This window comes from Salarias fasciatus, chromosome 16 (genome assembly GCF_902148845.1).
Source record: "Salarias fasciatus chromosome 16, fSalaFa1.1, whole genome shotgun sequence".
Taxonomy (NCBI): domain Eukaryota; kingdom Metazoa; phylum Chordata; class Actinopteri; order Blenniiformes; family Blenniidae; genus Salarias; species Salarias fasciatus.
Genome location: NC_043760.1, coordinates 21,184,337 through 21,211,149, shown reverse-complemented (window position 1 = coordinate 21,211,149; position 26,813 = coordinate 21,184,337). Strand labels below are relative to the sequence as shown.

General features: G+C 42.2%; 4 protein-coding genes and 1 long non-coding RNA gene across 7 annotated transcripts in view; 2 read left to right on the top strand and 3 right to left on the bottom strand.

Annotated features, from left to right (window-relative positions):
- Window positions 1-418: 418 nt before the first annotated feature.
- Window positions 419-5,414, bottom strand: tmem169b (transmembrane protein 169b). Its single transcript, XM_030111279.1, has 3 exons — window positions 5,299-5,414; window positions 4,191-4,605; window positions 419-3,170 (listed from the first exon to the last, which is right to left on the bottom strand). Exons 2-3 carry the CDS (start codon window positions 4,462-4,464, stop codon window positions 2,536-2,538), a joined length of 909 nt encoding a protein of 302 aa, XP_029967139.1. The 5' UTR covers window positions 4,465-4,605; window positions 5,299-5,414; the 3' UTR covers window positions 419-2,535.
- Window positions 5,084-10,582, top strand: LOC115402754 (uncharacterized). 2 transcript variants are annotated; one of them, XM_030111277.1, is made up of 15 exons: window positions 5,084-5,369; window positions 5,449-5,594; window positions 6,709-6,765; window positions 7,428-7,554; window positions 7,685-7,774; window positions 7,868-8,055; window positions 8,152-8,194; window positions 8,280-8,391; window positions 8,499-8,613; window positions 8,731-8,801; window positions 9,203-9,399; window positions 9,488-9,623; window positions 9,710-9,751; window positions 9,827-9,854; window positions 9,935-10,582. In XM_030111277.1, the coding sequence occupies exons 2-15, from the start codon at window positions 5,573-5,575 to the stop codon at window positions 10,060-10,062; spliced, it is 1,356 nt and encodes a 451-aa protein (XP_029967137.1). In that variant the 5' UTR covers window positions 5,084-5,369; window positions 5,449-5,572; the 3' UTR covers window positions 10,063-10,582. The 2 variants fall into 2 exon arrangements, with proteins under 2 accessions (XP_029967137.1, XP_029967138.1); XM_030111278.1 differs by lacking the exon at window positions 5,084-5,369 and having other exon boundaries at window positions 5,463-5,594; window positions 9,488-9,620.
- pfkla (phosphofructokinase, liver a) lies at window positions 10,421-21,026 on the bottom strand. Its single transcript, XM_030111276.1, has 22 exons — window positions 20,788-21,026; window positions 19,507-19,580; window positions 19,307-19,384; window positions 18,246-18,435; window positions 17,894-18,059; window positions 15,951-15,995; window positions 15,263-15,371; window positions 14,951-15,046; window positions 14,704-14,796; window positions 14,426-14,551; window positions 14,267-14,331; window positions 14,076-14,139; window positions 13,840-13,986; window positions 13,679-13,749; window positions 12,731-12,818; window positions 12,486-12,638; window positions 12,203-12,367; window positions 12,063-12,124; window positions 11,477-11,588; window positions 11,302-11,401; window positions 11,102-11,207; window positions 10,421-11,023 (listed from the first exon to the last, which is right to left on the bottom strand). Exons 1-22 carry the CDS (start codon window positions 20,885-20,887, stop codon window positions 10,876-10,878), a joined length of 2,358 nt encoding a protein of 785 aa, XP_029967136.1. The 5' UTR covers window positions 20,888-21,026; the 3' UTR covers window positions 10,421-10,875.
- On the top strand, window positions 20,787-26,157 carry LOC115402756 (uncharacterized). Its single transcript, XR_003933157.1, has 3 exons — window positions 20,787-20,866; window positions 25,467-25,473; window positions 26,146-26,157. It is a non-coding gene; the product is annotated as an uncharacterized LOC115402756 (long non-coding RNA).
- map3k13 (mitogen-activated protein kinase kinase kinase 13) overlaps window positions 23,248-26,813 on the bottom strand; it is a 31,612-nt gene continuing 28,046 nt past the window's right edge. For both annotated transcript variants that reach the window (XM_030111274.1, XM_030111275.1), the window contains one exon: window positions 23,248-26,648. In XM_030111274.1, coding sequence (XP_029967134.1) covers window positions 26,547-26,648 — 102 coding nt within the window. In that variant the 3' untranslated portion in view covers window positions 23,248-26,546. The remainder of the gene's footprint in view (window positions 26,649-26,813) is intronic.

The following is a 26,813-nucleotide window of genomic DNA, read 5'->3' as shown; positions in this document are numbered from 1 at the left end:
AGAGTCCATCCCTCCACCCACCACGTCATTTGTCTTTCTAACTATATTTTCAGTGCGTGCAATTTTAACATCACTTGAACTAAATGTTTCTTATAAGGGCTGTAGCAAACAGAGCAAATAAACATTGGTGTACCGGTGCTTTTTCCAAAAACTGCGCTGACGCTGCATTTGCAGGATATGGATTTTCTTCAGCAAGCAGCTCAGTTTAGCACTGGGGTGCCAATAATCAGATCTCAAAGCACCCAACCCCCAGAAAGCCATCTGTATTAGTGAGCTTCCTGCGGGGTTACAGGCTGACTCTCATTTGCATATGTGCATGTACGATCACAGAAAACAGACATCACATGCTGCTATTTCCTCAACAGCAAGAAAAATAGTTTTTTTAATAAATAAAATAGACTTAAATATTCACATATGATTGATTTCTAACAGCACAACTTTATTTGATTTGTGTAATTCTTTACTTTGCATCCAGTAGATTCACAACATGTAAAGTGGGATACGATTAGTGTTCTCTCCTGTATCAAAATGCAAGAGTTACTTCACTTATGACTTTTTCACCAAATATTTAATTTAAACATCTGATGGTTTTGAAACAACCCAACAACCTTTATGCGTTTTAGTCAGTGAAAGCTGTTTGCAATACATATATTTCAAAGTGCTGGAGTATAAAACATCTAGCTACGGCAACTTCAGAAAGTTTCCAAAACTTAAATATATAAAATAAGGTTGGTGTCACCAACAAAATACGACAGCTTGAAAAAAACTGAAATCATCAACTAGAAAATAACAAAGGGCTTCTTTTTTTTTTCACGAAGACCCTGAACTGTGGAGACAAAACAAGTGGTCAAAGATCAGAAACAGCAGTTTCAATGGGATTTTCACAAAAAAAAATTAAGTATATAAATACTGTGGCTTTATCAACGATGAACTAATCTACCCTGTTGGGCGTCGGGTGATAAAAACAGAACTGAGGCTCCACTTTATTTCCTCATAGTTTCTGCATGTTGTGTATACTTTGTGAACTCAGATGTGTCAAGGCGGAGCACGAGAAATGGAAGGCTCATTACATTTAGGCTCAAGACAACAAACAAACAAATGTGCACATATTAAAGAAATATTTTGCTCTGAATTTCATGTATTTAACCCTGTTTGGAATAATTTAAATACAAGGTTCAAGTAATAAAATAAGATGTGTTATAAAGGTTGATAACAAATCCCATGAGAACAATAAAAATACTAGCAAATGTAATCGGTGCTGTGAAAGCCAGATATTTCTAAGAGCTTTCAGCCGTAAATTTAGTTTATTCTCAGTCAAATCGACACACTTGTTCTGAAAATACTCCATAAGAATATCCTCTGTGCATAGTAACAAAAAGATTTGCTTAATTGTGCAAAATCCTCCTTTTTCAAGGAATAAGGGCACATCTCTAATAACCCTGAATAGTTTATTTTGAAACTCATTTTGTAGGTTTGGGGCTTCAGCAGATTGTGATGTTTATCTATTATATTTGATTTTTGGGACAGACATTGCTGCTTTCAGCCTTAGTCTGGGATTTGATAGGAAAAAGAAAACCATCAAATAATACCAGCTTTTGTCTTTGAAAACACAAACACAGGACTGTAAACTGAAGAGATTGTTTTAGTCACAGTATGGCAGTGGCACACAATCCTATAGAAACACACTAAAGCAAAAAGCTCAGGGACCACTGCCACTTTTCTCAGTTTGAAATCCTGTTTTTCAGGAGTAATCTGACAACTTCACACAAAAGACAGGTGTTGCCTTCACAAATAATCAGCTATATACAGGTGGAGTGAAACTTTGACGTGTGGATAAATGTCCAACCAGCCTGGCTGTGCAAAAGGTCTTGAAGGCAGAGTGCCTAGTGGCTGTGTAAGGATAATAACCCCCCAAAAATAAATAAGAACAAAATGATCCAGCTTCAATGCTTACAGCTTGATGATGATTGTGTAGGTGGCAATAGTTCAGCACCATCAGACAGTTAGGTAGTGTTTAAAAGTTGTCATTTACAGGAAGATATAGTGAGGCAGCTTTTACGAACTTTGACAAAAAAAAAAAAAAAAAAAAAAAAATCATATGTAAGGTTCTTAAGATTTGTTTCATCTGCAGTCTTCAGCAGAAATCTCAGATCCATAATAAACAGACGTTTACTCAACTCACTTGTTAAATTAAATTCAGGTAGTTTTTAAAAGTTTTCATTTACAGGAAGATACAGAGAGGCAGTTTTTGTACAATTTGTCAAAAAAACTAGAATAAAATCATACAAAAAGATTTTGGGATTTGTTTTATCTGCAGTCTTCAGCAGAAATCTCAGAAGCATTAAACAGATGTTTACTCATTAAGTTAACTTTGAAATAAGAATATTTTGGCCAAACTAGCAACTGACCTTAATGTCTGTACTTGTAAACGGATTTGAAATCTCTGGAGTACGTCCTGAACAATGGCTCGATTGCTTCAAAGCCACTCTTATCCATCAGCGGTGTGTGTTCTGAACGTCAGCGTTTCCCCCCCCGTCACACCGAGGACGTCTGGGCAAACTCGCTGGGCGCCTTGCTCTGCAGCGTGCCAGAGACCGTGTCCGAGTCCAGCAGTTCCACGATGCTGTACGGCGAACAGTCCTCCAGGCCCAGCTTCCCGCAGGCCCAGCCGCAGAAGCCCTTCTCCAGATCCCGCACCGCCTGCCACCACTCGCTGAACGCCCAGGACACCTGCACCACGGCGGAGTACAGCGCCAGCGACAGCGCCATGGGCATGATGAGCATGGGGTAGAAGATGATGAGGAAGGGGCAGATGGTGATCTTGTGCCAGAACGTCCGCTCCTCGTTGTACACCAGGAAGACGTTGTACCAGGTGAGCGTGCCGTAGTAGAAGGAGGTGATGAACGAGAGGAGGAAAACCACGGGGGCGCACGAGATGCTCCACAGCACCACGTGGGGTCCCTGACACACCCCGAAGCCGCAGTTACGCTTCGAGCCTTCTCCCGCCTCACACTCCGCGTCCAGACGCTCCTTGGACTTGGCCAGTTCCCTGAGCTCCCTCTCAGTCAGAGTGACGTGGATGTCCACCACCTGACCCTTCTTCTTCCCCCGGGTGATGGTGCCCGTCAGAGTGACGTAGCGGCTGTCTGGGGGGAGGCTCCAGCTCCCTCCTGTCCAGACACAGCATGGCAGAAAACATTCAAAGGTTAGACTCATACCTCTTAAACCTCAATAGAGATGAGTGTCTAACTGAAATTGATATTCTCCTTTATTGTCATGATCTGTGGCGTCTGGATTTTACCATTTGCTGATTCTGGTCTCCTGTTTGATTTTGTATTTTCAAAACTATATTTTCACTATTTTAATGTGTGGGCAAAGGAGAGAATTCATTTTTAAAAGTAATAAATAATTTCAAACTGGTTTCAAGAGATGCTGTTCTATCACCCACAATATAGTTCAAGAAAGCACATGCAGCATGCTGTCAAGTATGTGTAGGCAGCAAGATGGTTTTTTTTTTTAAAATCATCTTTAGAAAAAGACACCTACACATTAAAGAGAAGGATGAGTTTTAAACTGTAAAGATGCTCGCAGTTTTTATTAATCCATCAGGTATGACTGGGAGGGTCTATGACCAACACTTCTATTGTTTAAATTTAGTAGAACTAGTATGTTTGCATCAACTAGTTTAAAGCACTAAGAAATCTAAACTAAGAGATATAATGTTCCTGAAAAAAAGATCACCTAAATCAGTCATCAGTAACATCAGTAACATTATGAATCATCTGTTGGTTCAGACCATTCAAGCCAGTTTTTACTTCCCTCTTGCTGTAATGAGCCTTGGCTGCTGTTGACCTGTCACTTTTCATCTGTTGGACCACTTTTTGTGGACACTGTGAATTTGAGATGTTCTGACTCAGTCGTCTAACTTTCACAATTTGTTCCATGTAAAAGCCACTCAAATCCTTATGCTTTCTATTTTTCTGCTTCTACCACTTCATCTTTGAGGAGAAAACTTGGACTTGCTGGATGATATATGCTGAACAATTCACCAGTCAGTAGTCATAATGTTATGACTGATCAGTATAAATACAGTTTAATGATGCTCAACATCTGTCAGATGTGTTATTTGTGAAAACATGACTTCCTCTTATCACCTGGAATGTGACTTCATAATGTCAGTCCTCTCTTACCTTCACTTGTGGGTGTGCAGAGAAACTTAGCACCCTCTTCAGCGCTCCTCTCTGCTCCCTCTTCTCCGCCTTGGTCCTCTCCAGGCTCCCTCTCCATTTCGGAACGGTAGACAATTATAGACTCCGGACGTGGCTCTTTCTTCTTTCTCCTTTTCCTCCTTATTGAGGGACCTCCTTCTCCATCGTCTGTGGGGTTTCCTGATGCGTCAGATCTTAAGGAGATCATCTGGGGGCTGCCCTCTCCTTCGGTCTGAGGCTCCTCTATCTGCGCCATAGTCTCATTCAAACACACACTCTGACTCTGGAGCTAATTTTTTGATAAGTGAAATATAAAGATTAATAGTGAAATCACAAGCAGTATAAATAATGATGACCACGCAATTTTTTGGTGGATCAAGGTGGTTGGAGTAGCTCTCTGCAAAATAAAATAATAAAGAAATCCACACACACAAACACAGAGAGAGAGAGAGAGAGAGAGAGAGAGAGAGAGAGAGAGAGAGAGAGAGAGAGAGAGAGAGAGAGAGAGAGAGAGAGAGAGAGAGAGAGAGAGAGAGAGAGAGAGAGAGAGAGAGAGAGAGCACCATTATGAAAAGCATGTTTGTTTTCTTTTTTTCCAAGTCTCCATATAATCCTCAGTGTACACTGATCATGGCCCAGATTCTGCACAGCACACAGCAAACCATGTCTCTCTCCATTATTTGTTTTGGTTGTGCTGGTGTTTGATCAGCATATATCGCATCGTTTTTGGATGCGATGGTGCCTGGATAGAAAAAAAAAGGGTAGATCCTGAATACCATAATGGATTTGTTGAGAGAGGAGGGGAGGGGGTTTTTTGCATGACAGCGCAGCGGCACTTAAGAGGACACCATCATGCTGCCTTACACTACACGATCACAGGAAAACTGCATAATTTATAGACGGATTTAAGAGTTGGTCTCCAAAAATGAATGCATATTATCCCTAAAATCCGGCTGAAATCGACAATGCAACCATTGATACAGCTGATACCCTCCCATTTAAATCCCACCCATGTCCGCTCTTTTGTCTGCAGACGCAGCCGGCGAATGTGCGCCGCAGCCGGGACATTTCTACAAAGATCCATCCTCACCTCCAACAGACGAGGCGACCACCGGGCACACGGGCTGGACCGAAGGGAGGGGGAAAAAAACCAGTGAAATGGTGAGAAACTGTGCAAGATCTCACACAACTGAGTTGAGCGCTGAGCAGATACAGATGCGCTACGCAAAATGATTTCCAGAATAGCAGTGATCCCGCCTCCCAACCTCTGTCAGACCAATCCAGGACCCCTCACTGCTGTCATGTGAACAGCCGCCGACTGAGGAAGGAAACATCAGGGTTTTCCCCAGCTGGACACCATAGTAATGCGCACAATGAAAAGTAAAGGTAAGTACTAGTGGGAATATTAAACTAAGAAATAAGTGTCAATAAAAAAAAGGGGAAATTCTTTAACAGTGATCTCCATGCAGAATATAATAAACAGAATCCGACCAAAAGGGCCGATGCAACAAATATAATATAATATAACATGTGCAAGGCTAAATGGTGAATAATATAAGACACTGACAGAAAAAAGGTATACAGCAATGAGAAGAAACAGGACACAACCAAATTTGTAAATATTCTAAATATCATTTTGGGGTAAATGTATGTTAAATAAAAGTTAATGTTTGAAGCAAACATTTTCATAACTTTTAATTTAACCATTTGAAAAATTATTTTAAAATTTAACAATTCTGGTGTATGAATAAATAAATAAATAAATAAATAAATAAATAAATAAATAAATAAATAAATAAATGACAACAAAAAATACAAAAACCTTTTTTGGAATATTCTCCCATTTGAAATGGATAAATCTGAATATTGTCTTTGTCTGCCCTTGAGAAAGAAAATATTTATTATAACAGTGTAGTTTCTATCTAGTCCCTGTCGCTGGTTTATGTGCACGAGCTGTCTCAGGCCCGACGGTTACTGTGACAGAGCCTCTGATATCCGGTGGAAATGAGTGAACAATATTCATTTGAAAACATCAACAACCTTCTTTTTCAGCTTGGTGAGTTTCTGGAGTGACGAAGCTTTTCCTATTCGCTTGTCTTTTTGATTTTCCGAGTTTCCATTTATCTTCGGAAATTAGCTTGTTAGCTGCTCGGCTAAAGCCAAGGAGAAGCTAAGTGGCTAGCTTTCGCCAGCCACGCCCACGCATGTTTACTTATTTCAATATTTATGGGACTAGAAGTTACATACTTCAAGTATGACATGGGATATATGTGAATCTACTTTATCAAAGAATTAAAATCTCTTGAATGGTAATCTCTGTTGGGTGAGGGTTTCAGTGATTCAATTCAAGGTTATCCTACTACAAAGCAGTTTGTTCACTATCTGTATCTGTTATTTTGTCTCCACACAGTGCTGCAGTACATGCCTATAAATAAGTTGTTTATATTATTGATGTTTTTGGTATAAATTGTTCATAAACCTTTATTACATTTATTTACAGCTCTTAGAACTCAGGAGCTTTCTCAAAAGAAGAATGAACTCAGCCAACACATCAAAGGTATGTCTGGTAGAAGACTCTGAAAATGTAGTGTATTATAGTAAAGCAAATAAGATTATCTGGAAAAGGAATTTATCAACGCTGCAGTTCTGGCTGAGAATATCTTCTATTTACCAAATTGACATGTCTGAGATACTCTTTTAAACAAAGACACACATTATGTATCTCAAAATTAGGAATTGGGGTTTTCACAGGTTCTAAGTCAAGTCATGATTGATTTCAGTCCTAATGATGCATCGATGTAAAAAAAAAAAACCTAATGATTATAACAAGAGTTATGTGTCTACACAATTTTATTTATATATTAAACATCAACACCCTCATAAAAGGTTCAAGACGTCTTAACAGAAGTGTTGTGTCAATACAGTTGTGTAATCTTTACATTTGTACATTTCAAAGCTTGTACATTGTTACTTAAACTGAAGAAGATCAATATTTTTGGTAACTCTGCACAGCTGTGAGACCAAGATAGGTTTGTTATTGAATGTGAGAATCAGCGTTTATATTCAGTATGTGTTCTTCCTGTCTGTGCCACCGATTCTTATTGTCATATCCAGCCTTGGACCTCATAAATGTGAGAACCTTATAGAGTTATATACTGAGTTTTGTGTGACAGTACTTGGGCCAAGTCTAAAGTGTCAACTAACCTGTTGTCTCAACAGTGTGTAGAGCCACCATTGCTGAGAAGAAATTGTACATTGAAACAACACAGAAAGAGATCAAGAGACTGGACGAGGAAATCAGTGTGAAGCAGAACTCTGACAAGCACAATAAAGAAACTGCAAAATGGTAGGACTAATAAAAAAAATGGTAACCTGGCGATACATGCCAAACCGTGACAGATTGAGGCGATGTAAGGATATGTTATAAAGTGTACTGTGGAATATAACATTTATACTTGCTGTTCTTGTTTATTCAGCCTGAGGGCGTTGAACACCCTGCTCCTTCAGTATGAGAACACACTGAAAGCAGAACTGGAAAGTAAGAAAGCCAGTTACTGCAATGACAAGTAAGGACATTTTAAAGTGGTGTGTATGTTATACATTTATTTGTGTGTCTTAATACACAAAGCCTAAATGTTGTTTCTTTGTGATGAAACAAGGGATGTCTATGAAGAGAGAATTGCAAGCTACAGAGCGACATTTCAGTCACATAAAGAATATTATCTCCAAAATCCTCTGGCTCAGAAGCTCCTCATGGCGCAAGCTGAAAAAGAGGAAATTGAGTGTCGGCTCAAGATTTGTGATGATCAAATAACAATGAAACAGATAGAGCTGGACCGCCTCACTGGTAATAAACTTTTTATATACTCACACATTGCTCTTGCAGGCAGGCCTGAAATATTTACAGCTTTTCATACAGCTACTTTAATTTCTGCCTGAACAGATCCAAAAGTTGCTTGTTGTTCCACTGAGGATCTCCCTGACAGGTACTTTTCACAGACTCTTACAGATAACAAAGAACAATCCCACTTTGCTTCAGGCAAGACTCAGTAAGTCTGTTTCTCTTTCTAGTGTTTATGTGCAGCAGCCCACAACAGAACAAGAGGAACAATTAGATGTTCAGGAAAAGGTGGACTGTGATATGTCTATTGACCTTACCTCTCTGAAACTCGACCAGTCAAGGGTGCGCAGATGTATCACTGTGGCATTTTGATGATGTAAAAGAAGAAATAAACTGAAATACAATCACTCGCTCCTGTCTTGGTTTAAATTTCATCTTTGATCCTGCAGAATGGTCAGGCAAATTCAGAAGAGATTCCAGATGAAAATCCTCTTCAGGATCAGGCCTCTGATCCTGCCTCACAGACATCTTGCACAGAGCTGTGGTCCAGCCCGCAGTCGGATGGTGAGTAGAGTCAGGTTCGGTTCTGTATGCATATTTTCCTCTTGATGTACCAGTTGTCATGCTGTCGATGTTTCTGCCACATTAGTCTCTTACCAGTGAAATGTTCTTTTTCTTTAGAGCAAAGTCAGTCAGCTGAAAGACACTTTGAAGATCAAGATCAGATCGCGTCACAACTGAAGGACAATTTGGTATCAACATTTTATCATGTTTGAACTGATTGTGCTGTTAAGTGTGTTTATCTGTGCATCTTAGGAGGTCCTGTTCACATTCGCATTAACAAATTTAAATAGCATGTGTTTTAATATCTTTATTTCAAGACATGTTTCCAGAGATGAAAGGAGGGAGCATTTTTAATTTGGACCAACATGATATATCACAGATTTTGTTTTCAAGCTGCCAAATAGGTCAATTTGAATCAGTATTACTGGTTTTCAGCAGCAAACCGTATCAGAAGATCCGAGGAAATCCCACAATATGCTCTAAAATAAGAGTAGAACTGAATTTACATTGCCACAGTTTGTATACAGTATACACTACAAAGAGTTTTGTGTCCTGCCTGATGCTTCAATAGTCAAACATTTTTGCGTAGGAGCAGCAGTCCACTGTATCTTATGACCAGGAGGCTGTGGAGAAGCAAAGCGGTGCCACTGGTGAAGAGCCGGCACACAGCAAAGACCGCAGCGAGGAGCCTGCCGTTTTTCCTTCGACACCATCTCAAGAAACTAATGTTCATTCTTTTTTGGCAAAAATGACACCTGTGTCATCAACCTCAACTTCCCCATTAAAGTAAGGTTTTGTCTCATGTTAACACTTTAAAATGTGAAGTTATTTGCAAGGCAGCTTGTAATGGCGTTTGTTATTGTATTCACTTCAGCCTCAGCCCCAGCAGCTCCCCACGTCAAGGCACTTCTGAGACCAAATCCCCATATTTCTTGTTCTCTTCAAACTCCAATCCCAGCACTCCAGGCTTTGCTGGGTTTGGATTTGAACAAGGTTCATCACAGGAGGAGGTGAGGAGGGAGCAAAGAGATGCGATTACGTTAGAAACACTTGCACCTTTGGAATAACTTCGTTTTGATTGTTTAAATTTTTGCAGGAATCACCTTTTGCTTTCACCGGCTCTCTTTTCACTGAGAAGGTAAAGTCTGAATCCTTCTTTTCTCCGAGTATCATAATTGGAACAGAAATATACACTTCCTCTTTCTTTTTTCAGAAAACCACTGAATCAAAGTCTCCAGGATGTGAGTAACAACTCATGACGTTACTGTGATGTGTGTGTGTGTGTGTTCTGCTTTGAAGTAGATGCTCGTTTTTTTTCCAGGCCCTGAATTCCTGTTTGGCCAACCAGAGCAAAGTGAAGACTTCCAGTTTGATTTTGCCTCTGAAAGCCCGCAGGCAGCTAAGAAAGGAGACAGCAGGCAGGATTTTCCATTTTCCTTCAACTTCTGAAAGTTCCACAAAAGAAACCCCAGAAAATATCTGAGATGTTGAACTTGGTTTGTTCGGTAGATTCCTCGTCAGTGCCGTTCTTGTTCAGTGGGTAGTGAGGTTTGCTTAGAATTACATGGCAGGTGTAAATTGTTCTTTCACGTTCAGAGAAGCGTTTGCCATTTGGGTTGAAGGTCATTTTACTGAAGGCGGGGACATAAGCATCACAATACACAACATAAATTCTTATTCCGTTTAGCTCCTTTAGTTATGAAGTTAATACAAGTTAAAATGAAATGCACATCGATGCTTTGTGTTTCAGTGTTTTAAAAAAAAAAGTTTCAGTGTTTCAAACACAGCATATAAAAAAATTAAATTAACACCACGCCGGTCCATCGAGTCACAGAATCACAATCCGACTTTAAGACTTTTAGGTATTTATAGAATGTTTCAAACTGACAGCCAGACTCTTGCATTCACTGAGTAGTTTGATTTTTTCTTGTGAATGGCAGGTGTTAATAAAAAGATCGCATTCACGTTATTTCTGGCTCAGACTCTTTTTTTTTAACACAACAATTCATACACACTCCACATGCATGTTAGTGATAAATTCATAGCACATCTGTAAAATGTGAACTTAATACTAGTGATTGAAGCAAATGCATTTCTGTTTTGAATGATACATTCATTAACACTTGAAATAACTTTTTTTAAACATGATTTAATATACTATCACTACAATGACCTGTTATCAAATATGCAGCCTAATCTCTGAAGCGATGGATGGAAGGATAAGGGTTACAAAGTGTGGCGCATGCTGTTGCTTGGAGACACTTAGAATCCGGAGTCGATGCTGATGGAGCGTCGGGTCACGTGTTCGATCTCTCCTGGAACGTATTCGCAGAAGCTGGTCTGGTACTTGGCCAACATTTTGAGCAAGGGCCGCAGGTTCATCCACCACTGGACTTTGGGCATCCGGTGCCTGGCGAACAGATAACGGTTACTGCTGAACGCGACACTGTAGTTTAGTTTGAAAGGAGTGTAGTTCAGGCGTGCTCACTCGAAATCAGTCGCATCCTTAAGTTCAGAGACCGGGGTGAAAGAGACGACCTTCCTCTTGAGGCCGAGCACACACGCTGTGTCTGCCGAGTTAGCGAACACACGGCCTGTTGGGGGCGGAGGAGGGGGGGAAACAGCATTGTCAATACAGCCCAGATGTTTTTGGATTTTCATGCAAACGTGAACTCTGGGGAACTCCACCTTGTCGGTAGTTCTCAGTCAGCTTCTCTGAAAGCCACTGGATCGCCCTCACTCCCATCTTGGTGCCAAAATTCCTGTCAAAGGGAGAAGGCGCCCCTCCCTCAAGCACAAACGCACAAAGAATTAGTACGCAACAAGACTCTTCATTTTCTCCTTTCTCTGCAGTGGTGTGTACCTGTTGAAGGTGTCCCAAGACATTGACTCTGCTGTCAAAGATCCCTTTCCCCTCCGCTGAATACAGCCTGTGGATGAAGTCCGTTGTGTAGTTCTCATGGCAGTTTTCGTTCCTGATGTGAGAAGGAAGAAAATCCTGCATAACTACAACAGCTTTCAATCAGCAGACCAGTTCAAATATCTATCTCTAAATGTTGACACATAATCCTGTTGAGAAAGGCGTACAAGATATGCGACAATCTCACTATTGCAATCTTATATATGTCATTTTTCAAAAAAGTGCATCAATGTTTTTGACAGTTTTCTTCTCTATATCAACAATACGCTAGCTAACCTTGCAGTTGGTAACAAATTGACAATAATCGACCTGAAACTAGTCGGCTTCTTCTCATAAGTTAATGCTCAACATTTTCACTTGGGAATGAACAATGTGTTTATTATCTAATGACTGCAAGGCTGTTTAATCATTTCCCGTGCTGGCAGCCGCTTAACGGATGAAATATAGATAGAATGCACAGAAACTGTCACTGGCTCATGCAGCCTGCCTTGCTGAAGAATTTCTGTGCAACTGAATAGCCGCTACGCACCTCAGCACTAGACCTCGCTGGATGTCCTTCTTCATCTTTTCAGCCAAATGCTCCACATTGGTCTGTCAAGAGAACACATCATTTAAAAGAGAAGAAAAACTACAGGGGGAAAAAAAGGGGATTCTATCTTCCGCTGTTACCTTGAGGTCATGAATGTTAAAGGGCTCTTCATAGATGTAAGCTGCATCAGCGCCCACCGCGATGCCGGTGCAGGTTGCCAGGTAGCCGCAGTACCCGCCCATTGTCTCCACCACAAACACTCGCCTCTTGGTTCCTGAGGCCGACTGCTTGATTTTGTCACAACCCTGAATTCAAAAGCAAATCATGCGTTCTTGAAATGTGGCGATTCGTCTTCTATTTATCTATAAAGTAACACATCAAAGTTTCCCCTGTGAACATTCCGTCTGCTGAGCGTAACGTTACCTCCATAGCAGAGTTGACAGCAGTGTCTGCCCCGATGGAGAAGTCCGTTCCAGGCACGTTGTTGCTGATGGTGGCGGGGATAACGCACATGGGGATGCAGAGCTCGTCGTAGTGAGAGCGGGCTTCAAACAGCTGCAGCACACCGTTGTAACCCTTCCGACGCGGCACAGTGCTTACGTTACAACGCTGAAATCTACACATCAATACAACTAATTCACTTTCAAAGCGTGTGTTATGCAACTGACCTCGAACCCTCCGATGACCAGCAGAGCTGAGATGTTGTACTTGGTGATGGTTTCTACAATCTTCTCCATGTTTTTACCTGGAAGAGTTCTGAAAGCAGACGATAGAAATTAAGTAAGCGCTGACCCAGTTTACTTACCACAGTGTCAACCACATTACCGCTTACAAATTTTTACTGCTCTCTCTACTGACAGCTGCAGGCCAGACACATTAATGGTTCCTCCCATTCAAGCGAAAACTAAAGTCTGATTTACTAAAATTAAGTCTGAGAACAAGTTGTACCAAAATGTACCAAGTGCGATGTAATGGACAGCCAGCTGAGGAGCTGCCTCTCACTGGAATAGCAGCCACTCTGCTGAAGACTCTGCTGATTTCCCTCCACATTCATTAAAAAAAAGATGGATTTATAAAATCATTTCAAGATCACCCTTGTAAAAGAAATCAAGCTCAATGGCTTTTTTTCTTTATGGTTAAATAAAAGTTTAGGATTGAATTGCATATTGTTTATTTGTCTAATGTGTTATTCACGATCCTCAGTAAGTCTTGTTAGTAAATCAGCTTCTGCCTGTGTGTTCAGCAACAAGCTTTCCCCCCCATTTTTATTTCCATAAACCTTCACTAAATCAGACCCAATATATCTTAAAGGTCTAGCATTTCTTGACATCAGACACCAGTGATCACAGATTCAAAAGAAAATGTCTTCAAATCCGTCACAGATCTACCGGTGCTGAGGAATGAGCTGAAAGTCAAGGGTACTGCGACCTCCGTTTGATCCATTTCTGTGAATGAAATATTTAATCAAATCCTACACCGAGTACCTTTGATGCAAACCTGATCGGGATTCTGTCTGAGGTCAACTTCAACCTCGCCGTTTGATTGAACTCTTAAGCAGAAAATCTTGTGGTCATCTTCCTTCATGTCGCTGAAATTCAACAGGCTCTCTCACTTACCGCTTCGTCCCCAGCAGCGAGCTTCCCTGACCCGTCCATCCTGCCACCATGCCCCACTTCATCTCAAACAGCTGCAGAAAGGCAGAGGAAAGAAAAATTAGGTTCCTCTCGTTTCCGCATATTTTATAATCACCTTCACCGCGAGACGAATGTGCCCTCACCGCTCCATTGGCGAGTCCTAGAAATCCATCGTGGACGGCGTACACCTTGTGTCCGTGCACGATAGCCTGCCTCACAGCTGATCTCACGGCCGCATTCATGCCTGCAGCCGGGGCGCCCACGTTCAGGATTGCCAAAGTGAAGTTGCTCTGAGAAAATATAAAGCAAAGGTGAGGAAAAATACGTGGGTTTTCAGCCTCTGATCGCTTCACAAAATATAAGGCTGTGTGTGACGTACAGCATTCTTGTTCGGTTTCTGGAAGGCAAGAAGTTTATAGATGTTCCAGTTGTTCTCGAAACTCCTGGGGAAAAAAAAAAAAAAAACGAATTTGCTTGAATGATTTGAAATTTATGAGTCTTATAATATTAACACAGAAACATATGGGTATTCCTGCACCATTAAATGGTTCGATGCATCTCAGCACTCACCCTCCACGCAGTTTGATAGTCTCGTCGAACTTCTTCTCATCCATGGTCGTCTGCACCAACTTAGTCTGCAAAGCACAGTCGCGTAAAAAAAACCACAGCTCGACTGCCCGCTACCTCCGTCACTCATCTGTCTCACATGAAGGGGCGAGAGCGACTCACCATCTCGACGCACTCCATGAGAGGCAGCCGGACGGCGTGGTTACCCGACAGGCCGATGACGCAAGCCGGCGTGTCAGGAGTGGCCTCCATCAGAGCGATCACGGCCTCCACGCCCAGCTTACAACTCTGCACACGCAAAGCGAGGTTTAATATAGCTTTTAATTAATTAAATCTGATCAAAATAATGTTTTTTTCTGAAGTTCTTCTTTGTAGTGCCACAAAAAAAGTACAGCTATCTGTACAAGTGTGAAAAGAATAAACGATGTTGCTCATCTCACCAGTATCCTGTCAAACGCTGAGGGAGTTCCTCCTCGCTGAACGTGGCCGAGAACAGTCACTCTGGTGTCGTAGCCCAGCCTCTTCACCACCAGCTGCAAACACACGACTCATCTCAGTTTACAGACACGACAAGTCATTACTATAATCCGCAAAACTGCCACCAAATGCCCCTTGAAGTCACTAGATGCCAATAAATAATCAAATTTGCACACCGTCAATCTGTTTGAAAGTCACCGACAGACTTACATCTTTAACGTAGGTAGAGGAGATGGACTCCCCGTTCATGTCGATGGCTCCTTCCGCCATGATGACGATGTTGAGTCTTGATCCCGTTGTGCGGCTCTGCAGGTAAACAAGGCGAATACATTTCAAAATGCACCCGATTAGACACTTCTCCATCTTTAAAACCTCTCCCAGTGCAACTGACCTCTCAAATAAACGAGGCATCTTTTACCTCAGTGCTCACCCTGACTATGTGTAAATGTATTAGTTTGATTCCGTGTGATTTTGCTGAAATGTATCCCCGCAGCCCGACAGTCCAGACGTGTTATGTCTCACCGATTCCAGCCGAGCACACATGCGGTCCTCCCAGCCCTGCTTTGGAGGAGCCTCTGGAATAAAGAGCCAGTCTGCGCCAGAAGCCAGAGCGGACACCAGCGCCAGATACCTGCAGCAAATGAGGCAAAAGTCCACAGAGTCTTAACTCACGCACAAACGGATATGTGCTTAAATAAACCCCCCCAAAAATACTCTGCTAAAAGTAGAGAAACTGATTCACCTTTCAACCCAAAAGGCATAAAGATGAAGACCGAAACTACATTTTAAAAAAATAAATAAATAAAAAGGACGTGATAGATGGGGGATGTGCTGCTGCTGTAAATCTGCCACATAATCAATGTTTACTGGTTCACTTTCAGCCATGTCAGAACTACTTATTCCACCATGTTCAAGGTCCAGCCGCTTTCTCTCACCGTCTCCCTTTTCTCTGAGGCACAGCAATACATCTATAATTCATTTAGATGGTTCTTTAAAAATCTGGGCAGAAAAATAAACTTTTCTGAATGGAATTAATGCGGAATTTGGCCTCTAGTGGAGGGGATTCATTTTTTGGGGTTTTCAAAATGATTACGGTTGCTCATTGCTGATTCAAACAACACAGATTTAAAAAAAAAAAAAAAAAAAGGGCCATGATGTGTGTTCTGGAGCCTATTCAAAGTAACAAAACAAAGTGAGTCAAAATACTCACCCACAGTGTCGCCCCATGAGCTCCAGAACAAAAGTGCGCTGGTGGCTGTAGGAGGTGTGAAATGGTTAAAGTCAAACAGAGCAAAATAAACTCCTTAAAAAAACACACACACACGCACGCACACAGAGCATACAAGCAGAGCGCCGGCTGACGTCTGAGAGATCAAGTCTGGACAAGCTGGAAATCATGTCAGATCAGCGTAAATGGGAGAGCTACTTCACAAAAGATCACCGCATTCCTCCAAGCCGTAATCATATGCACCTTGCAGGTAATACCCGACTCCACAAAATAAGACTCAAATTTGTTTGTTCTTTCCATCATATACACAATCATCTGTCTGCAGTAACCAATAATACAGTAAAGCTGTAAAGAGTGTGTCCTTCTGGAGCTCGTTGTATTCATACAGAACTAATTAGTAAGGATCGACCAATTATTGGCCTGGCCGATAATATCGGCCGATATTGGGCATTTTTCTAATAATCAGCATCGGCCTTTTTTTCCACCAATATCCGATAAAAATTTTTTTTACCGTATTTCCCGCACTATAAGGTGCACCTAAAAGCCTCTAATTGTCTCAAAGCCCAACTGTCTGCCTTATATTTCGGTGCGCCTTTTTTTTCAGAAAATACGGTAATAAAGACCACTCGGTTGTCAGTCAGTTGTCTTGACTACGGCTCCCATAATGCATTGTGATGTGATCACATGAGCAAACAACTTCTGCTTGCTAGTAGCTAAGCTAGCCAGTTCCAAAGAACGGCAAATATGAAGCTTGAGGCAGATTCTCCGCCTCTAACCCGTCAGTCACCAGAATCACACAGTTTGTCCTCAAGTCTCCCAACCGGAGAGCACGGCACGCGGCTGCACAGCCGCGAGGAGCGGCCCGACGCCGGCGGACAGCCCGCTCGCTGGGACGCCAGGAGCGGTCGGCCGGCAGCGGTCAACCGGCAGCGGATTACAGTGAAGTCGGCCCCACGCATCTTCCGTCACGCACTCACGCCACACATTGAAAACTGAAAAAAAAATTTACCGGTAAATGTGTCTGGTGCACTGCTGTGGAACCGGGAGGAATCAAACACAAGCCTGTCACAGACCGACCGCTGATTTTTTTTTTTCAGTTTTCAATGTGTGGCGTGAGTGCGTGACAGAAGACGCGTGGGGCCGAGTCGGTCGGGGCGACCGGGGGTTGACTGGTTACCGTGCCGAGAACAGACTGCCTGCCGAAAAATGACTCCCCCCACGGGGGCGCGCATCGATTAGTGATAACATTGATTTTAACATATTTTTTAGCGTTGCAGTAGCCTACAACTTCAGTTCAACCAGGATTCTCCATTGTTTATTTTATTATTATTTTTTATTCCTACAGTACACGGACATACAGGGGACAAAATACAAGAAAATGAAGGAAAGAGTTGTGTTATCAGCAGCGACAGATAGTTGAATATTGGAGTTTTGGGGAAGTTATGGATGAGATGACTGCATTATTGTGTGTGTGTGTGTGTGTGTGTGTGATAAATATAATTACATGTATCAGTAATAATAATAACAACAATAATAAAGTAATCACACAATTATAAACTGAACGAAAACAAAAGGCCTGAGTATAATGAATGTAGAAGAAGTGTTTTCCACTGAGCACATCACATCTCTCTTCACTAGTCACTTCACTACTAAGTCACTCCTCTGGGCTGTGGAACAATGTCCCACCCACAGCTACATTTTGATGCCAAAATGTTCATTTTTGCTGCAAATGAATATCGGTTCAACATATCGGTTATCGGTTTCCATGAGTACCAATAATTGGCATCGGCATCGGCCCTAAAAAAGCCATATCGGTCGATCCTTACTAATTAGTGAACAACAGAGTATCTGGTGTGTGAATGATCTTATAATTAATGCTTTGAAGAAACCGGCAGCTGCTCCAGAGTCCCTGTTCAGCGTCTGACCTCTGCGCCGTGGTCATGATGGCGTCAATTATCTCCATGATGCGGTGCAGCGCCGAGTCGGCCCCGATGGTCATGTCGGTGCCGCAGAAGTCGTTGTCGATGGAGCCCACCAGGCCGACGATGTTCAGGTGGGTGTGCTGCTTCGCCAGGTCGTCCGTGATCCTCCCTGAAGCGGCAAAGCATTTCTACTTTAAACGAGTACAGTGTGTTATTCTCGACTCTGGTATGAATCTTGGACAGTGACGGGCTGTTCCACCACAGAAATGATCCTAAACCTTCGCGTTTTAATTATTTAGAATAGGTGAATTATGCATGAGTGCACTATATTGAGGCTGGGTGTAAAGCAGGTTACCTTTCTGAACGAGTTCCTCCAGCAGGCCCTTCCACTCGCTGCGGAAGATGTTGGCCCCGGTGAGGCTGCCGTCTCCGCCGCACACGCACAGGTTGGTGATGCCTTTCTTCACCAGGTTGAAGGCGGCGGCCAGCCGGCCTTCGCGGGTGGTGAAGGACTTACACCGGGCGCTTCCGATCACCGTCCCACCCTGCGGCACCGACATTCATTTAACCAGTCAGAAAGTGAGAAAAAAACCTAACAGATCCTAATGTTTTGGTTCAGACTTCAACAAGAGGCTGGTAAATAAATATGAGAATGTGTGCATTAATCACTGCGCCAAACAAGAACATAATTTACTCTGGGAAATTAACAGGGATTTTCACTGAAATGAAGATCACTCCTCTTGTTTGAAATGCACACAATTCATAGACGAGCACTAACAGATATTTGTTTTGTGTCATCATCACAAAGGGTTGAGAACCACACTGGTCTTTACAACATGTCCTTTTCTCCAGTTTCACTTCTTCTTAAAGTAATAAAACAAACCACACATTCACTCTCAAAATGAAACTTAGCCTTCAACACATTAGTTAAATAAAATCAAGGCAGCCAAGTACAATAAAAGGACAGTGAGAAGCTTGAAACATTTCTCTGAACAGTGTAGCTTGCAGGCTGAAGGAACATGCAGCGACACTCCTTACCAGGCTATTACCAGTAAGGGAGGAGACGAGAGGATACAGACGAAATAATAAAATTCTGATGTAAACACAAAGAGAAATAGAAAGAGAAAGATTCAAGACCAGGAAGAAAAGCAAACACAACAGCCTTTTGATATTTAACCGGAGATGCTGCTCTGGCTGTTAAATGTTTCTGTATTGATGAATGTATCTGTCATACTGGCTGGAAATAGATACATATGCAGTAGAGGAGAATCTGAGTTTCTGGATAAAACTGCGTATATCTTTCGTTACATGGATATCTAAGTGGTTTTGATTGGTTGATCATCTGCTGTCATTTTCAATAAATAACATCACATTTGGTAATCAGCTGTCTTCTCCACAGTGAACATGTTAACCTACCAGTTGGATGATGTTGGTCACACTGTGCCAGTGAGCCAGTTTGATGTTTTCTCCCCCGTCCACCAGGCCCTGGTAGCCCTGAAAGTCGGTAAACACCAGCGGAGCAATGTGGGTCAACCAAGCAACAAAAACCAGCTCAACCGATGTGAAAGAGCACAAAAGGAAGGTCAGCATAAAGACAAAGGAAGCAGACGGTTTACCTCATTAATCAGGTAGACCTTGGCCCCCACATAAATGCCCATCCGGGTCACAGCTCGGACAGCTGCGTTCATCCCTGGATCAAGAAGAGTTACACAAAACTGTCAAGTGATTACACCCACTAGATGTTACAACACTCCTCTCTGCACAGAGGAGTCAGCAGTGCGCTGCCTGCTCTGTGGAGAGTGACAACAACCAGGCTGTGCTTGAAAAGACCAGTGTGTGAGCTTCCACATGAGGCAGAAGCTCCTGGGTTTTTATATATGTGCACAAAAATCAACAATAACGCAGTCAATAAATGCTGTTTTACAATTCACATTATTTCTATTTATTCTTCATGATAAGTACACAAGTATAACAGAGCTGCCTGTTATCAGCTAAAAATGCAATTTAGTCACAATAGTAATAACTTCAAGACAGTATATTTATCTTTTCCTTTTCCTTATCTTGGACCCAACATAAAGCAGAGCAGCCAGGCTTCATCTGATTGGTGGAATATCTTGACGTGTTGCGCATGGATGCAGTTCAGTTTCTATTTTACAGTATTGCAAATGGCGATACTGAGTAAATGTGAAAACTGAGACATATCAAGCAACCCTAAACTGGTGTAATAAAAACAATCAAAAAGCTAATGTATTCAACAAAACTATGATTACTGAAACATTACAATACAGATAGCTACGTTTGTTTTAGCGGTGTGAGCCGATCCCTGCAGCCTGGGGGATTTGACTGGACGAATTGCTGTTTTATTCTCGTCTTTTCCATGATTACAGATCAATCTTTCGGTAGGTTGCTGCTGCTGTCCCCTGAAGCTCTGTGGCGCCCCCTACGAGTCCCCGCCCCACACCTTGAAAACAGCTGAGGCAGAACGTCTCTTTACGGCTAATTATGCAGGATACGTTTGATAGAATGGCTGAAAAACCACGGTGCTTTGATTTCTTTCTTTCTTACAAACGCTTGTTTTGATTTGTGGTTTGTTTTATCTTAATCTGTGGTCTTAAGTGTTTCCTTTGAGGCTGTAATCTTAATCTGCACATGAAGCACGGGGATAAAAAGCAAACACAGCAGTAAAAGGGTCACATCGATCACTTCCCACCACCGACAGTTGCATATAGATGTCCGTCTTTAGTCCAGTGACCTTTGACCCATCTAAAAAGCCCGTATTCTCTTCCTTGCAGAACAACGCCTTGGTGTAAACAAACCCCCCGCTTCTCTGTCTCCAGGTTTGAGTAAATTCCAGGTGCAGAGAGCGGATTATGACCTCCACGGTGAGCTCCTCTCACCTTGTGCATCTCCCCCGCTCGTCAGCACGGCCATGGCCCGGCCAGCCCCCGTCATCTTCAGCTTCTCCAGATCCATCGAGTGCATCCTGGTCGCCTCCATGGAGCTCGCCTTAAAAAAAAAACCGGGAACCTCTCGGCAGCCGTACAGGTGAAGTAGAGCGGTGAACGGGCCAGAGACACGGGGCGGCGGGTACAGGTTGCTCCAGCTGTCGCTTCCTTGTTGGCAGCAGTTTAACCTCAGCGACCGGAGGGACGGGCGGGGTTTACCTCTCCACGACCTGGCTCCGCCCCGCTCAGAGGGCTGTGGGCTGTGGGCTGTCCGCTATGCAGTGAGCGTTCACTTTGCCTCCCCGCATCTCCCGGAGTGACCTTTCTTTTTTTTTCTCCCCCACATTATTGAGTTCCTGAGACGAAGCCCCGCCCACTCTTCCTCCACCAGGCACAAACGGCACGTACGACACGCACACCTCTCATCTGGCTTCATCCAGGCTTTAGCATGGGATTATAGATAAAGATAGATAGATAGATAGATAGATAGATAGATAGATAATGTGTTCTTTTGAACAGGACAGAATAATTTATCAAATAATAATGTAATCAATTAAACTGACTAATGTGCTTTTAGCCTGCAGCTCTGAATTATGCCATCTATCTGTTAGCATTCATGTCTTGCTGTACTGTTCAGCACTTTGAGTTGTTTTTTTTATGAATATGAAAAGTGTTTTACAAATAAAGTTTGATTTGATTTGATATATTGTGAAAAACTTCAAAAAGTCTTGCATTTTACCAAATATTACCACTGACAGTGGCAGTAGGGCAATGGTCAGTAGGGCAATGTGACACTAGCTGTTCCATGAGGGTTCTTGTCTTCCCACGCCTTGAACACACTCGCCACAAACAATACATGGAAGGAACGGACAATTAATAAAAGGTGACTTCAGGTACTTTGAAAGGTCATTAAAGAACAGCTCTGCATGTCTTCCTCATAATACATTCCTCATACATTTTTATATACAATGTGCAAAAAAGTCTTACAAGTACTCTCACCAACTACTATGCTAGATAATCTCCCAATCAGATCTAATCTGATGAAGCAAATCTGCTGTACAGCATGAGTTCACAAGAGTTCATCTGCGTTTGAGATTGTGTAAATTTCATCAACCCATCCTCAATGCGATTTTATCCAAATTAGGACCGTGGGTTGGCCTGCACCTCACCCCTACTGACCACAGGGTGAAGGGAGGATGGAATGTACAGAGGAGGCCAGGCCATCACAGGGCAAACACACAGAGACAATTTTACAGGGTTCATTTGCATCATAAACTGATATTTGTACTATGCTGGCCACTCCTTTACAGCACACGAGATGTGTTAAATAAAACAACTTTCAGTTAAATGTAAATGAAGAATAACAGTTCAAGATGTATCTGATGAGGTCAAACAACACTAAACATTATTACTTGTTAAAATCACAATTATAGCACAAGTATTGTTTTCCCCGTCATTAAAAAAAGGGTAAAAGTGAGGGGGGAAAATATGTCTTAATACCACTAAATAGTTTAGTTTCAAAAGCAACAACAGTGTATCATACTGAGAAGCAGTTTAGATAATGTAGCATTCATGTTAAGAACTCATCTGTGGTTCAGTTTCCCACCACTCAACTGACTTTCAAATAAAAATGAAGTAACTGCAGATTGTCTCAAGAAGAGCTGCAGCTTTAACCAAGACTTGTCTGTTTAGAACTGCTTTCATACACTTGTATTTTTATGTATTTATAGTTTTTACAAATTGTAGTTTTAGTACTCATATTAAGTTTCGTTGCACGCATGCTGCATTTTATTGTGTGTTTATGGATTTGAAGCACTTTGGATTACGACAAATTATTGTAAATTGCTACAAATAAATTTAGAGCTCATTGAGCTGCAAATGTGACTAATAAAATGGTCACAATAAAACATTTGCACAGTTGGAAACAGGATGCACAAAAATGTGTCAGTGTTCTTGTGTGTTTTTCCTCTCAGAGGATCATTGAATGTTTATTACAGCATGATCCAATCATCACAGTTGTCTTATTGTGATAAATCTTTTTGTGATCCTCAATGATATACTCAGGGTGGTCATTCAAGGTAACTGGATCAAGTCTCATCGCCTTGTAGAAATAAACTCTTGAAGGTGAATTGCACAGAGTCGAATATGACTAAAAGTATTTATAATACCTGAGGATTGAGTAATTTAATGACTCAAAGTGACAGTCCACAGTTGTAAATGGACTTTATTCCATTGTCACATGATCAGTCACATTCATACACCTTCACAGTAAAGGCAACATGACTTGCCTCTACACCAATGAGGGGAATTTTGGGGTTCCGTGTCAAATGGATAAGACAAAAAGAGAGGGATAACATAATTGGATGAATTAGCTGATAGCTGGATAAAGAGGAGACAGACCAGTGTTTTGGGTACAGTACATCAGCATTTATTCCATGCAGTTGTTTGCTCTGATTTTATTCTCCCAGATACTCGTTGCACTGTACACGGGGGTAATACAGGAAACCGACAGGATTGGTTGATCATGATGCCATTTAACAGGAGAGGGAGCTGTAAATGAAGAATAACAAAGAAACGGACGTTTGATACACTGGGGTGAGGCAACGTGATGTCCACAGTTAAGAGAAACATTTTCACAGAAATTCAGATGTTAAGTGATGCTTTGATTAAAATGGAAGGGAATATATCGCTGCAGTAGTACAGAAACCCGCATCACGTGTAACGTCGCATTTACCCTGCTGTGAGAATCCACTGGCCATCCAGTGGTTGGACATGATTAATAACAGCCTATCACAAGATCCAATTATATTCATTAAAAAAAAGAAAGAAAAAAAAAAGAATCCTCAGGAACACTTGCTGTAAAGTTTGTTAAATTAACATTTCATCTGCAACAACTCAACTGTTAAACGGTCCCCTGCAGGTTCAAATGATTTGACAATGGTTTTTGTTCGGTCTCATAAATACTGTCCTCTTCCCATTCCGATTCATTGTGCTTCCTTTAAATAATACTTTCAGGAGAAAAAAATCATAAGTAATGACAATTCTGAAGCTGCCTCAAATTATAAAGAATGCTACTCCTCACCAGTCATTCAAAAAATAAATTAATTCAACAATCATGTAGGCCAGCTACAAAGAAAAAAAAAAAGATCAAAGATAAATTAAAACTTCACGACAATCATACTTCACAGGATATATGCCAGAAAGACAATGTTATAACAGCTTGATCGGATCACCCAGTCATTACAATACACTAGGTTATTTCACACGAACGTAAACATGAGCGAAGACAGTAGGAGGAGGCTCAAGGAAAGGCAGCAGCTGTTTCCATACCAGGCCAGAACCTTTCCGCAGCTCCCAAGCAAAAGGTAACTGATCCCTCAGTAAAGTTTCACCTTGTGCTACTCGTTTTATCATCAGCCGCCCGGTGGGGTTCAACACTGATGTGAAAGGTTTCCTGCTTGTTTTCAACCAGTTATCTGGTCATCAATGACAAAAAAAAAAACACAGCTTTGCCAGAGCTGTGTGGTAAAGAGAGGACAAAAAAGAAGAAGAAGAAGAAGAAGAGGCATGGAGAAGAAGGTCACATTACATTTACACATGTTTATATACAGGAGTAACACTGAGATGAGGTCTCTGATAACCACGAGCAGCCTGATGCTCTGTGGCCTCGTCTCTGGCTTATGTTCCTTAACGTAGAGTCTCAGCCGCCTGCGTTCACTTCAGCTGACGTCTTGACATCATTATCGTTAAATTCAACCCTGGCTGTTTGTCAGAAAGATGTATGAGAAACAGGGCTTTAAAAAAAAAAAAAGAAATCATACAAAATAAAAAAAGTAAGCTCTCACAGATGCAGTATCCCCTTTCAAAAATATCTAGACAAAAAAAGTGTAATATTGCTGGGATTTTAAGATTGTGATGGTCATTAGGAAGCGAGAGATACATTACCTTGGTTAGGGAAAAAGAGCCAGGGCATTTTCAGAACACAAGGCAATTTAAATCTGTGTCGCCGTTGCCATCTAGTGGCTGTTGATATATTGCTCTAATTCTCAAACAGCAACACAAAACCTGAGCATTGTACTCTGGAAAAGGCAGATTCACAAAAATGGGACAGTTCAAAAATATATCCTCTGTCACACACGCCGTTCGCCTCTAGCCACCAGTCACTGCGTCTGTGTCTAGCCAGCTAGACGTCCCAGATCCTGAGCAAGTGTCGCCTCTCTCACCTGAGAGCCAAACCGCACCACAGATTATTGCTGCTCCATTTACCACAGCGGAGAGAAAATAAGGTAGCATGTATTGAATGTGACGCACCAGACGGTATAAACTACGCTGCTAGAAAATGGTTAATGGGATGTTGCTGCGCTGAGAGATTTTCTAGAAAAGGGATACCACACCTGGCAATGAGGCTGAAATGGTTTCTACAAAACAACGTCTGTTACAGCGATAAAGGGTTGAACATCAAGGCTATCTGTAAGACCTTTTTCTTTTTTTTTTTAAATATTCCTGCATGGTCCACAATATGCGCCACTCGAAGAACATTCCTACATACAGTAATTGGTCCGGTCTAGTTTCACAGTCCTCGAACAATCCTGAGATGAGACTTGAAACTGTGATGTCTGATGAGGAGGGAGGGCCTTTGTCATCACACGCACTCTCATGAATAACACTCCCCCAATGACGCTCGCTGTGACATCTGATTGCTAATAACGATGGCGTGTCTTAAGAGAGCGGGATTCTGGAGGGAAAGTATTTTGTTTTGCTTTTTTTTTTTTTCTCAGCTGTCGGCTTAGATTTTTCTCTGTGGCTCTTGCTGGCTCGTCCACTTCATGCAGTGTTTCCGCGAGCTGCACGGGCATGCTTTGACAGCTGGGGGGGGGGGGGAGAGAGAGGGGTCACAAAGACAGGACAGGTATGGTGGTCCGATAGTAGGACCGAGTCTCGTTGCGAGGCAGGTTGTTCATGCTGGTGTTCACACTGTTTCCATTCGCTCCTCGTTCCCCGCGCGCCGGCAGGATGGGGACAGGATGGAGGAGGAGGAGGAGGAGGAGGAAGCAGGGGTACTTACTGAGGCTGATCACTGGAAACTTGGGATGAAGCGGGTTGTTCAAACTGCAATGCAGAGATTGCTCGTCGGTTGGGGATTTCCATCTAAAGACAGCAGAAATGTGTAAAAGCGACTGCAGCCACGCGGAGGCTCTGTAGCGATGCTCCTCCTCTGTGTCGGTCACACACAGACCGTTGCAGTTGTGGAGTCGTGAGCCTCGGATAAATCCACACAGCATGTTCTTTCTCATCTGCATTGGGTTCCAGCTTCTCGCCGGCGCACAGTAAGCCCACGCTCAGTTTCAAGATGTCAGTGTTTTTTTTTTTCCTCTCTGTTCAGATCAGAGAGCTCACAGAAGTCCTGAATTTTCCTTCAAAACTCAGACAAAAATAAATTATGAATGTTAAAGTGTCTGCTGTACATTATCTTTCAAAAGGGAATCCCTGCCATGGGTTTTGCCTGGATGCTGTGCTAGATAATGGGGGATGGGGTTTCAGATGGAGGGAAGGGGGATGGTTGGAGGGGGCTCTGGGAGAGATTATATGGGACTTTGCTATTGGGGGGGCTTTGTTTACAACGTCGTCCTCTTATTGCTGTATTTTCTGCAGAGCAGAGTGGGACATGATGGCCTCCAGGCAAAAAACAGAGTGGAGCCCTTCGGGCAACTTCACCAGGAGGAAGGCGGCCCCACTTTGTTGTTTCTGATCGTGGCATCGGAGCACTCTGCCTCCGACGAGTCGCAGTCCGAGTCCCCGAACTGGAGCGGATTCTGAGAGGAAGGCGAGAAAACAGAAACATCAACATCAGGGCACTTCATTTCTAATTCTGCAACAATATAGGAAAACGGCAACAGTTTTTTTATTGGTAAAAAGCAATATAGCAACAGAAAACAGCAGTTATGTGTAGTGATAAAGAGCTCATAATATTTTGTCCT

Bases quoted from the DNA above. Each gene is read 5' to 3' on its own strand.
- tmem169b (XM_030111279.1), bottom strand. From the start codon at position 4,464: ATGGCGCAGATAGAGGAGCCTCAGACCGAAGGAGAGGGCAGCCCCCAG. The intron at 3,171-4,190 runs GTAAGAGAGGAC...GTGTCTGGACAG, and splicing joins CTGCACACCCACAAGTGAAG to GAGGGAGCTGGAGCCTCCCC.
- LOC115402754 (XM_030111277.1), top strand. From the start codon at position 5,573: ATGCGCACAATGAAAAGTAAAG. The intron at 8,802-9,202 runs GTATCAACATTT...ATTTTTGCGTAG, and splicing joins CACAACTGAAGGACAATTTG to GAGCAGCAGTCCACTGTATC. The intron at 9,624-9,709 runs GTGAGGAGGGAG...AAATTTTTGCAG, and splicing joins AAGGTTCATCACAGGAGGAG to GAATCACCTTTTGCTTTCAC.
- pfkla (XM_030111276.1), bottom strand. From the start codon at position 20,887: ATGGAGGCGACCAGGATGCACTCGATGGATCTGGAGAAGCTGAAGATG. The intron at 15,996-17,893 runs GTCAGACGCTGA...CACCTCCTACAG, and splicing joins ATCATGACCACGGCGCAGAG to CCACCAGCGCACTTTTGTTC. The intron at 14,797-14,950 runs GTAAGTCTGTCG...GTGTGTTTGCAG, and splicing joins CCTCTACCTACGTTAAAGAT to CTGGTGGTGAAGAGGCTGGG.